Raw genomic sequence first — 12,175 nt, 5'->3', positions numbered from 1 at the left:
ATGAGGTAAATACGTCCAATAGCACCGAAGGGATTAAATCCTGACAAAATATATCCAATGGTGCTCCAAGGGTTACAACTCGTGCAAAAATAATGAAATTCAAAAATTCATCATAAGCTTACTTCGGGAGCCAGCATCAAAGGTACCAGCCTTAACCCATACTTTTCCCTTTTGAGCTGGTCGTTCTTCAAATGTAGCGACAAACTCCTCGTATGCCTGAAATAAAGGTGCAAAATAGTTGAATGGTCCAAAGAAACTTTTAAAGTTTTTTAGTTTTGAAGATGTGAAGCCTTCAATATAAAGAGTTAATTCTATGAGAAATGCTGACAAGGTCTGCACACTTACATGGAAATTAGTACATTAAATGTCTCAAGTATGGATACCATTGGTAAACAAAAAGCTTATCACAAAGTACAATATTCATCATCAGAAATCTATTAACCAATGCCCAACACTTACCTGAGCAGCAGCTTCTTCCTCCTGCCTCTTCTTCTCCTCTTCCAATTCCTTTTTAGATTTTGTTCGTGTTGTCATCGTAACATTACAGGTATAGGTTGACATTCATGTTATTTTATAAATCTTTAATCCACCCTAAATAACTTTCTTCGCCCACCAACACACTTCTGGTTCACTATCAATATGCTCTGTGAAAATAAAATAAAAAAGGTAATTGAAATACACTATCTGAGACTGATGATGATTTACATGGGAGATAATCTACTTTGATTATTCTTTTGTTATTGAAATGTAAACTTTCACACCATATACAATGGCAAAATGTTTTGAGGTTGTTCTTGAGAGGTCGGGGCTGTTTAAATACCCTAGAGTGAATATTTATGTCCATGATCATCTCTGAAGCTCCCCTCTCCTTGTAACATTTGCTAATAAATTCATGTTATCAAAAGGCCTGTTCAAAATTACATGAGCCTTTTCTTATATCAAGCAGCAAATATATAATACAGAAATACCTTGGAGATCGAATGCTACCAACTCAAACAATTCTATGATCAAACAAAATTTTTGGATATTTTCGACTCCCATGGCTGAACAATTTGAAAGAACTTGTATGGGCTACCTGTTACTAACAAATGACATAGCTTGTCCCATGTAACTTTGTGTGTTTTGATTTTACAAATTACTTTGATGTTATTTTTAAAAAATATATTAAGAAATAAAAATTCTGTAATTCTGAAGAGAAATTTTTTACCCAAGATCATCACTAATACGATGGATAGATGTCATAGTTATCAAGGAAAGATTTGACAGGGCTGTAGCATCTACAGTATTGTGCTTTGGCAAATCTTTCCTTACCAATTCATTGCCATATTGAGGTTCCCCGTGGGAAGCAGGGTTAACCCCACTAATATTACTGTAAAACTAAAAAATAAGACTCATCATGGATGGTATTGGTATAATACAATATTCTACATGCTTGACATTGAGCAGGGGATTTGCAACGAGGCTCAATTTTTCTATCTGTGACTCAAAGTACTCTCATTCACGGATAACATTTGGTTCACAGCGGTAAAAGACCTATCTTCCTTACATTTGTCCAGCACCTGCATAGCTTCAGTTCCACCATGACTACCAGCACAAAAAGACATCTCCCAGAGGGGGAGTTCATTCTATTTTTGATTTACTGTAATTTCATCTATTTAGGAAATTTATTTTACTTAATCTCAGTTCACTATATACTTATTTTTGACATCTGGAAGTGAAAATCATCACTGAAATAATGACCCAGATGGTTGGTATGGCTCACACAAAAAAGCAGAGAGAATGTTTATTTGTGAACGAAGCGAGCCACGTCAGAGCAAGAACCATTTGAGGGACTTGATATAAATTACAGGTAATTATGATAACTTAATTTCATGCCAACTATAAATAATAATCAATGTGGTTAGCGTACGCAGCTCAGCATGTACCGGTTGCCAGTACATAGGCGCTTGATGGTTTTCTTTTTCCGCAAGCGCAGGCGGAGGCAAAAACCATTAGACTTCTAAAAAATATCCCTGTTCTTTGAAAGGTTTAATAGGTTTTCAGTTCATTTGCTGTTGAAATGAAGGTTAAATTCAGTGAAAGCACATTATTATTACAGGATAAACAATTTTTTCGGTTCAAAATATTGTTCCGTCTGTAACTATAATTTTACCAAAATAATTTTGTAGTAAAATATCTTGGGAATGACTAGAAAAGGGGAAGAACATTTCCATTTTTCACGCATAAGGGAGGAACTGGTCACTGATATAAGAAGTCTCTAAGCTGAGAATATGGCAGTCTAAGAGGGGTAAGGAGGTAAAGACATCTCGTAGGTTAGGTTAAGTGTGGTTATTATGGAGTGTCTTTCCAGAACGACAGCTACGACTTACGAATGCCAAGGAAATGGGAAATAAATCCCCGTTTTCTATGAAGACAGGAGGCCCGGTCCTTCCTTATACAATAACGGTTAGGTTATTGGCGAATACAAGGTTTCTATGTTTACTATTATGGAGCCTTTGTACATCAGCGGCCAGATCTACCCGCATGCATTAAAATTGGACACCAACTAACCTAAACTTCCCCCTTAATTTGACATAGAAGCCATGTCCATACCTAATTACCTAACGGAGGGGGTTAATGCCACTGCGATCCACCTTGCGCTGCCGTATTCTTAGTCGGCCGTCATCATAAATACAGGTGGCAGCTATCATGCATACACTCCACTAATAAAATACATAAGAAATAATTAAATAACTTACTTTGAAAATTTTCAGCATTTTAACATCGAGATCTAAATCAAAATTGACAGCCAGAGGCGCCCATAGCCCTGTTTTCCAAATTATTATTATTATTATTACTAGCCAAGCTACAACCATAGTTGGAAAGGTAGGATGCTATAAGCCCAGGGGCTCCAATAGGGAAAATAGCCTAGGGAGGAAAGGAAACAGAGAAATATAAAATATTTTAAGAACAACAAGAGCATTTTAATTTACTACAAGTAATTGAACACCCAAAACAAATTCCTCAAAGAATATATTTTAAAAAAAAGAATATCCAACGTAGCCAGATAAGGTTTAGTATCAATAGGCGAGAGATGACAGTATGACATTATCGTACACAAACGTGCACCTCTTTTGGTGCTATACAGTATACAGTGGTTTCCTATATTCCATACAAGGTTTCCAATACAATTTAAACATACATTTATTTAGCTAGCATTGGCAGATCAGTCACGGTCACGATTTACTATGTTTCCAGGAATAAAATGGAGGGGGAGGAGATGCCGGGTGGGGCTAGGAAAAGGCATAGTGTAAGGCAAGTAAGGTTAAGTTTCCCTCATAAATCGCACAAAATACTCGCCTACATCGATTAAATATTCAAATCGCATTAAAAATTAGCAATGCAACGTTAAGGGGATAATTTCCTAACATTCGTTCAATGCCACGAACTGCGCTCATCTATTATCGCGTAATTAACCACATTACTTGAGCATTCCCGGTTAATTGTATGGAATACATGTGCTATAGATTATCCTTACCTTATATAACCTCCTCCTAATGGTAATATCCAATAATAATCCGGCTAAATTCACCGCGGATGTGTCACTGGTTAAAAAGTTGTTTACACGACGGCGTCGTCGTGCGCACCGGACGCCATTTTATTTGGTCACGTGACTCGAATTCAGTATAGCCAACTTACTTTAATTCCTAAACCCGTTTTTTACAATTCTAACATGTGTATTATCAGCCGTAAAGTCCTATATACATATGTTTAAATTGTAAAAATGGGTTTTATCAGCCGCAGTGTCCAATAATACATATGTTAAAATTGTAAAAATGGGTTTTATCAGCCATTGTGTCCTATAATACATATGTTAAAATTGTAAAAATGGGGTTTATCAGCCGTAAAGTCCTATAATACATATGTTAAGATTGTAAAAATGGGTTATAGCTTTAATACATATGTTAAAATTGTAAAAATGGGCTGATAAACAGCCGTAGTGTCCTTTAATACATATGTTAAAATAAGGACACTGCGGCTGATAAACCCCATTTTTACAATCTTAACATATGTATTATAGGACTTTATGGCTGACAAACCCCATTTTTACAATCTTAATATATGTATTAAAGGACACTACGGCTGATAAAACCCATTTTTACAATTTTAACATATGTATTATAGGACACTGCGGCTGATAAAACCCATTTTTACAATTTTAACATATGTATTATAGGACACTACGGCTGATAAAACCCATTTTTACAATCTTAACATATGTATTAAAGGACACTGCGGCTGATAAAACCCATTTTTACAATTTTAACATATGTATTATAGGACACTGCGGCTGATAAAACCCATTTTTACAATTTTAACATATGTATTGTAGGACACTGCGGCTGATAAAACCCATTTTTACAATTTTAACATATGTATTGTAGGACACTGCGGCTGATAAAACCCATTTTTACAAATTTAACATATGTATTGTAGGACACTGCAGCTGATAAAACCCATCTTTACAGTTTCAACATATGTATTATGGGACACTGCGGCTGATAAACCCCATTTTTACAATTTTAACATATGTACTAAAGGACACTGAGGCTGATAAAACCCATTTTTACAATTTTAACATATGTATTAAAGGACACTGCGGCTGATAAAAACCCATTTTTACAATTTTAGCATATGTATTAAAGGACACTCTTCTTCTTCCCAGCTGGTTCCCATTTTTATATGGGGTCGCCGTTGCGGATGAGCCGTTTCCATTTTTTTCTATTATGCGCTTCTGCCTCATCAATCCCCTTCTCCTGTAAGTCTCCTCTCACACAGTCCCTCCATCTCTTTCTTGGTCTCCCTCTTCTTCTTCTTCCTTGAACCTCCATCTCCATAGTATGTCTCCCAAGGTGGTCCTCATCTCTCCTCATCAGGTGTCCATACCATCTCAGCCTCCCTTCCTGCACTTTCTTTGATATTTCCACCACCTTTGTCGACCCCCTTATGTCGTCATTTTTTATCCGATCCTCTCTTGTCACCCCAGACATTCACCTAAGCATTCTCATTTCTGCCACATCCATCTTCTTCTCCTCAGTCTTCCTCATGCTTGCTATTTCCGTTCCATACAGCATTGCTGTTTTTACCACTGTCTTATGAAATTTTCCTTTCAACCTCAGTGGTATTCTTTTGTCACAAAGAACTCCTGAGGCTGCTCTCCAGTTGTTCCAGCCTGCCTGTACCCGATGTTTAACTTCATCTTCCATACCTCCTCCAGCGTTAACAAAGGATCCCAAATACTTAAACTTATCAACTCTCTTTATCTGTTCTCCCCTAAGATGAATACTTTCTCTATCATCCCCCTCACTGGTGGTACACATATATTCTGTCTTAGATCTACTTATTCTCATTCCTCTGTCCTCCAGTACTTGCCTCCACCTTTCCAATTTCATTTCCAGATCTTCCCTGCTCTCTGCGCACAGAACAATATCATCTGCATACAATATGTTCCATGGTACTGCCTCCCTTACCTCTTCTATTAAAACGTCCATCACTATGTTAAAGATGAATGGGCTCAGAGCTGACCCTTGGTGTAATCCTACTCTCACCTCAAAACCCTCTGTCTCCCCAGCACTGCTCCTCACTCTAGTAAATACATTACGGTACATCTCTTGTATCAGTCGAACGTACTTCTCTGGCACCCTGCTCTCCCTCAGACTCCTCCATACCTCTTGTCTTGGGACTCGGTCATAAGCCTTTTCAAGGTCAATGAATACCACATGCAGGTCTCTTTGCTTTTCCCGGAATTTCTCCATTAGTTGCCACAGACAAAATACACCATCTGTTGTTCCCCTCCCATTCATGAATCCCATCTGTTCTTTACCTATTTCTACTTCTTCTCTTAGTCTGGCATCTATCATCCTCTCCAGTATCTTCAAAGTGTGGGACATCAATTTAATACCTCTGTAATTCCCACACTCTTGGACATCCCCTTTCCCTTTGAAGATTGGGATCATTATACTCCCACGCCACTCATCTGGTATCTTTTCCTGCTCAAAAATCTTTATCATGAGATCGTACAGTATATCCACTCCTTCATCTCCTAAGGCTTTCCATGCCTCCAAATGAATCATGTCTGGTCCAGTTGCCTTCCCATTCTTCATCTTCCTCAGTGCATTTATTACCTCTTGCCTAGAGAAACTTATTACCATGCCAAAATTCACCAGTCCATCCTCTCTTAATAATCTATAATTTTCTTCATTCAACAGCTGTTCAAAATATTCTTTCCATCTCTTTACAATGTATTAAAGGACACTGCGGCTGATAAAACCCATTTTTACAATTTTAAACATATGTATTATAGGACACTGCGGCTGATAAAACTCATTTTTACAATTTTAACATATGTATTATAGGACACTGCGGCTGATAAAACTCATTTTTACAATTTTAACATATGTATTATAGGACACTGCGGCTGATAAAACTCATTTTTACAATTTTAACATATGTATTATAGGACACTGCGGCTGATAAAACTCATTTTTACAATTTTAACATATGTATTATAGGACACTGCGGCTGATAAAACTCATTTTTACAATTTTAACATATGTATTATAGGACACTGCGGCTGATAAAACCCATTTTTACAATTTTAACATATGTATTATAGGACACTGCGGCTGATAAAACTCATTTTTACAATTTTAACATATGTATTAAAGGACACTGCGACTGATACAACCCGTTTTTACAATTTTAACATATGTATTAAAGGACACTGCGGCTGATAAAACCCATTTTTACAATTTTAACATATGTATTAAAGGACACTGCGGCTGATAAAACCCATTTTTACAATTTTAAAATATGTATTAAAGGACACTGCGGATGATAAAACCCATTTTTACAATTTTAACATATGTATTAAAGGACACTGCGGATGATAAAACCCATTTTTACAATCTTAACATATGTATTAAAGGACACTGCGGCTGATAAAACCCATTTTTACAATTTTAAAATATGTATTAAAGGACACTGCGGCTGATAAAACCCATTTTTACAATTTTAACATATGTATTAAAGGACACTGCGGCTGATAAAACCCATTTTTACAATTTTAACATATGTATTAAAGGACACTGCGGCTGATAAAACCCATTTTTACAATTTTAAAATATGTATTAAAGGACACTGCGGATGATAAAACCCATTTTTACAATTTTAACATATGTATTAAAGGACACTGCGGATGATAAAACCCATTTTTACAATCTTAACATATGTATTAAAGGACACTGCGGCTGATAAAACCCATTTTTACAATTTTAAAATATGTATTAAAGGACACTGCGGCTGATAAAACCCATTTTTACAATTTTAAAATATGTATTAAAGGACACTGCGGCTGATAAAACCCATTTTTACAATTTTAACATATGTATTAAAGGACACTGCGGCTGATAAAACCCATTTTTACAATTTTAACATATGTATTAAAGGACACTGCGGCTGATAAAACCCATTTTTACAATTTTAAAATATGTATTAAAGGACACTGCGGCTGATAAAACCCATTTTTACAATTTTAACATATGTATTAAAGGACACTGCGGCTGATAAAAGCCATTTTTACAATTTTAACATATATATTATAGGACACTGCGGCTGATACAAGCCATTTTTACAATTTTAACAGATATATTAAAGGACACTGCGGCTGATACAAGCCATTTTCACAATTTTAACATATATATTAAAGGACACTGCGGCTGATACAAGCCATTTTTACAATTTTAACTTATATATTAAAGGACACTGCGGCTGATAAAAGCCATTTTTACAATTTTAACATATATATTAGAGGACACTGCAGCTGATACAAGCCATTTTTACAATTTTAACATATTATAGGACACTGCGGCTGATAAAACCCATTTTTACAATTTTAACATATATATTAGAGGACACTGCAGCTGATACAAGCCATTTTTACAATTTTAACATATATATTATAGGACACTGCGGCTGATAAAACCCATTTTTACAATTTTAACATATGTATTAAAGGACACTGCGGCTGATAAAAGCCATTTTTACAATTTTAACATATATATTAGAGGACACTGCGGCTGATACAAGCCATTTTTACAATTTTAACATATATATTAGAGGACACTGCAGCTGATACAAGCCATTTTTACAATTTTAACATATGTATTAAAGGACACTGCGGCTGATACAAGCCATTTTTACAATTTTAACATATATATTAGAGGACACTGCGGCTGATAAAAGCCATTTTTACAATTTTAACATATATATTATAGGACACTGCGGCTGATAAAACCCATTTTTACAATTTTAACATATGTATTAAAGGACACTGCGGCTGATAAAAGCCATTTTTACAATTTTAACATATATATTAGAGGACACTGCGGCTGATAAAAGCCATTTTTACAATTTTAACTTATATATTAAAGGACATTGCGGCTGATACAAGCCATTTTTACAATTTTAACTTATATATTAAAGGACACTGCGGCTGATACAAGCCATTTTTACAATTTTAACTTATATATTAAAAGACACTACGGCTGATAAAACTCATTTTTACAATTTTAACATATATATTAGAGGACACTGCGGCTGATACAAGCCATTTTTACAATTTCAACATATATATTAGAGGACACTGCGGATGTTAAAACCCATTTTTACAATTCTAACATATGTATTAAAGGACACTGCGGCTGATAAAACCCATTTTTACAATTTTAACATATGTATTAAAGGACACTGCGGATGTTAAAACCCATTTTTACAATTTTAACATATGTATTAAAGGACACTGCGGCTGATAAAACCCATTTTTACAATCTTAACATATGTATTAAAGGACACTGCAGCTGATAAAAGCCATTTTTACAATTTTAACATATATATTATAGGACACTGCGGCTGATACAAGCCATTTTTACAATTTTAACAGATATATTAAAGGACACTGCGGCTGATACAAGCCATTTTCACAATTTTAACATATATATTAAAGGACACTGCGGCTAATACAAGCCATTTTTACAATTTTAACATATATATTAGAGGACACTGCGGCTGATAAAAGCCATTTTTACAATTTTAACATATATATTAGAGGACACTGCGGCTGATAAAACCCATTTTTACAATTTTAACATATGTATTAAAGGACACTGCGGATGATAAAACCGATTTTTACAATCTTAACATATGTATTAAAGGACACTGCGGCTGATAAAAGCCATTTTTACAATTTTAACATATATATTAGAGGACACTGCGGCTGATAAAACCCATTTTTACAATTTTAACATATATATTAGAGGACACTGCGGCTGATAAAACCCATTTTTACAATTTTAACATATGTATTAAAGGACACTGCGGCTGATAAAACCCATTTTTACAATCTTAACATATGTATTAAAGGACACTGCGGCTGATAAAAGCCATTTTTACAATTTTAACATATATATTAGAGGACACTGCGGCTGATAAAACCCATTTTTACAATTTTAACATATGTATTAAAGGACACTGCGGCTGATAAAACCCATTTTTACAATCTTAACATATGTATTAAAGGACACTGCGGCTGATAAAAGCCATTTTTACAATTTTAACATATATATTAGAGGACACTGCGGCTGATAAAACCCATTTTTACAATTTTAACATATGTATTAGAGGACACTGCGGCTGATAAAAGCCATTTTTACAATTTTAACATATATATTAGAGGACACTGCGGCTGATAAAACCCATTTTTACAATTTTAACATATTATAGGACACTGCGGCTGATAAAACCCATTTTTACAATTTTAACATATATATTAGAGGACACTGCGGCTGATAAAACCCATTTTTACAATTTTAACATATTATAGGACACTGCGGCTGATAAAACCCATTTTTACAATTTTAACATATATATTAGAGGACACTGCGGCTGATAAAACCCATTTTTACAATTTTAACATATATATTAGAGGACACTGCGGCTGATAAAACCCATTTTTACAATTTTAACATATGTATTAAAGGACACTGCGGATGATAAAACCGATTTTTACAATCTTAACATATGTATTAAAGGACACTGCGGCTGATAAAAGCCATTTTTACAATTTTAACATATATATTAGAGGACACTGCGGCTGATAAAACCCATTTTTACAATTTTAACATATGTATTAAAGGACACTGCGGATGATAAAACCGATTTTTACAATCTTAACATATGTATTAAAGGACACTGCGGCTGATAAAAGCCATTTTTACAATTTTAACATATATATTAGAGGACACTGCGGCTGATAAAACCCATTTTTACAATTTTAACATATGTATTAAAGGACACTGCGGATGATAAAACCGATTTTTACAATCTTAACATATGTATTAAAGGACACTGCGGATGATAAAAGCCATTTTTACAATTTTAACATATATATTAGAGGACACTGCGGCTGATAAAACCCATTTTTACAATTTTAACATATGTATTAAAGGACACTGCGGCTGATAAAACCCATTTTTACAATTTTAACATATGTATTAAAGGACACTGCGGCTGATAAAAGCCATTTTTACAATTTTAACATATATATTAGAGGACACTGCGGCTGATAAAACCCATTTTTACAATTTTAACATATGTATTAAAGGACACTGCGGCTGATAAAACCCATTTTTACAATCTTAACATATGTATTAAAGGACACTGCGGCTGATAAAAGCCATTTTTACAATTTTAACATATATATTAGAGGACACTGCGGCTGATAAAACCCATTTTTACAATTTTAACATATGTATTAGAGGACACTGCGGCTGATAAAAGCCATTTTTACAATTTTAACATATTATAGGACACTGCGGCTGATAAAACCCATTTTTACAATTTTAACATATTATAGGACACTGCGGCTGATAAAACCCATTTTTACAATTTTAACATATATATTAGAGGACACTGCGGCTGATAAAACCCATTTTTACAATTTTAACATATTATAGGACACTGCGGCTGATAAAACCCATTTTTACAATTTTAACATATATATTAGAGGACACTGCGGCTGATAAAACCCATTTTTACAATTTTAACATATGTATTAAAGGACACTGCGGCTGATAAAAGCCATTTTTACAATTTTAACATATATATTAGAGGACACTGCGGCTGATAAAAGCCATTTTTACAATTTTAACATATATATTAGAGGACACTGCGGCTGATAAAACCCATTTTTACAATTTTAACATATGTATTAAAGGACACTGCGGCTGATAAAAGCCATTTTTACAATTTTAACATATATATTAGAGGACACTGCGGCTGATAAAACCCATTTTTACAATTTTAACATATTATAGGACACTGCGGCTGATAAAACCCATTTTTACAATTTTAACATATGTATTAAAGGACACTGCGGCTGATAAAAGCCATTTTTACAATTTTAACATATATATTAGAGGACACTGCGGCTGATAAAACCCATTTTTACAATTTTAACATATTATAGGACACTGCGGCTGATAAAACCCATTTTTACAATTTTAACATATGTATTAAAGGACACTGCGGCTGATAAAACCCATTTTTACAATTTTAACATATGTATTAAAGGACACTGCGGCTGATAAAAGCCATTTTTACAATTTTAACATATATATTAGAGGACACTGCGGCTGATAAAACCCATTTTTACAATTTTAACATATTATAGGACACTGCGGCTGATAAAACCCATTTTTACAATTTTAACATATTATAGGACACTGCGGCTGATAAAACCCATTTTTACAATTTTAACATATGTATTAAAGGACACTGCGGCTGATAAAAGCCATTTTTACAATTTTAACATATATATTAGAGGACACTGCGGCTGATAAAACCCATTTTTACAATTTTAACATATTATAGGACACTGCGGCTGATAAAACCCATTTTTACAATTTTAACATATATATTAGAGGACACTGCGGCTGATAAAACCCATTTTTACAATTTTAACATATTATAGGACACTGCGGCTGATAAAACCCATTTTTACAATTTTAACATATATATTAGAGGACACTGCGGCTGATAAAACCCATTTTTACAATTTTAACATATGTATTAAAGGACA

General features: G+C 34.1%; 1 protein-coding gene across 1 annotated transcript in view; it reads right to left on the bottom strand.

Annotated features, from left to right (window-relative positions):
- Positions 1–3,652, bottom strand: part of LOC137652204 (U2 snRNP-associated SURP motif-containing protein) — a 52,077-nt gene extending 48,425 nt beyond the window's left edge. The window contains exons 1-3 of the mRNA XM_068385426.1: positions 3,518–3,652; positions 460–644; positions 123–216 (exon numbers count right to left, since the gene is read on the bottom strand). Coding sequence (XP_068241527.1) covers positions 123–216; positions 460–561 — 196 coding nt within the window. The 5' untranslated portion in view covers positions 562–644; positions 3,518–3,652. The remainder of the gene's footprint in view (positions 1–122; positions 217–459; positions 645–3,517) is intronic.
- Positions 3,653–12,175: the final 8,523 nt, after the last annotated feature.

Source organism: Palaemon carinicauda, chromosome 13, assembly GCF_036898095.1.
Source record: "Palaemon carinicauda isolate YSFRI2023 chromosome 13, ASM3689809v2, whole genome shotgun sequence".
In the NCBI taxonomy this organism is placed as follows: Eukaryota; Metazoa; Arthropoda; class Malacostraca; order Decapoda; family Palaemonidae; genus Palaemon; species Palaemon carinicauda.
The sequence above is the reverse complement of the archived record's forward strand: the minus strand, read 5'-3'. Positions and strand labels throughout refer to the sequence as shown.